General features: G+C 35.5%; 1 protein-coding gene across 1 annotated transcript in view; it reads left to right on the top strand.

The window, feature by feature from the left end:
- Positions 1–988, top strand: part of f9b (coagulation factor IXb) — a 15469-nt gene that overhangs the window by 5468 nt on the left and 9013 nt on the right. The window contains exon 2 of the mRNA XM_017308493.1: positions 576–681. Coding sequence (XP_017163982.1) covers positions 576–681 — 106 coding nt within the window. The remainder of the gene's footprint in view (positions 1–575; positions 682–988) is intronic.

Below are 988 nucleotides of genomic sequence, written 5' to 3'. Positions count from 1 at the left end.
TTTTTTTATTAGTGCTCAGTCTATTTCTGCTTACTGTAGGTCCCAGGCAACATGTCTTCACTCCAAATATGTTAATCTGTATCATTGTTTAGGTTGTCCTTCTAAGGCTCAGATGTAATATGATCAAATTTGCCTTTTAACCTTCTTTTAAAAGTTTTTGCAGTTTATTTTTTCTCTGTGTGATGTGTAAAGATGCTCATCACAAAACGGATTAACAACACTACTAATAGTTRAGCACAAACATTCACACACAAAACATTTTCAGCTGTCATGAACCGTCAATATTAGACAATGTTTGACTTGAAGCCAACATGTGATAAAAAAAAATCACCACCTTCACATTAAGTTCTTCTATAAATCTATTTTTCKCATGAAATTGGTATCTTTAATTCCAGAATAATTGGGTGTGTTGTTTTCCCTCRCACTTYCTTTCTAATGTCTAAATCAAAGCAAATGTGAAAGAACAAACMCCCACAGATTGTGACCACACAGGTGAGTAAACAGTGTCCCCTGTACTTTGGAGTGGTGAGTTAGTCTAAGTGCACTGCTTGAGTCTGTGTCTCATAATCAGCCAGATCACTGACGGCAGTAAAATGGCCAGAGTTTGTCTGCTGGTTTTCATTGTTGGTCTTCAACTGGGGATTCCTGGAGCGAGTGGTGAGATCACAGAACACAACACAGGTAAACAGCAGCTTCTTGGACTTGATTGTTCTGGAAAAAACAAAGATTCAGGAAGCGTAGGAGCTGAAAAATCTGTTCTCACTAAGCAGAGCTTCCTTTTCGCATTGATGTCACCTTTGAAAGCATATCAAAGTAAATACAGAATAGAAAAGTTGGAATTAAGTAAAAAAAAAAWTTGTTCTTTTGATAGTTACTGCAAACTTTCATCAAAATACTTTATTCCGATTGTGAGATGTAATTTTATTGAGATTAGTTAAAATTTTATCACCAAATACATTATTCACATTTGGCTTAGCGCTGTCTTTTA

The sequence above is a fragment of the Poecilia reticulata genome, linkage group LG14 (genome assembly GCF_000633615.1).
Source record: "Poecilia reticulata strain Guanapo linkage group LG14, Guppy_female_1.0+MT, whole genome shotgun sequence".
In the NCBI taxonomy this organism is placed as follows: domain Eukaryota; kingdom Metazoa; phylum Chordata; class Actinopteri; order Cyprinodontiformes; family Poeciliidae; genus Poecilia; species Poecilia reticulata.
The sequence above is the reverse complement of the archived record's forward strand: the minus strand, read 5'-3'. Positions and strand labels throughout refer to the sequence as shown.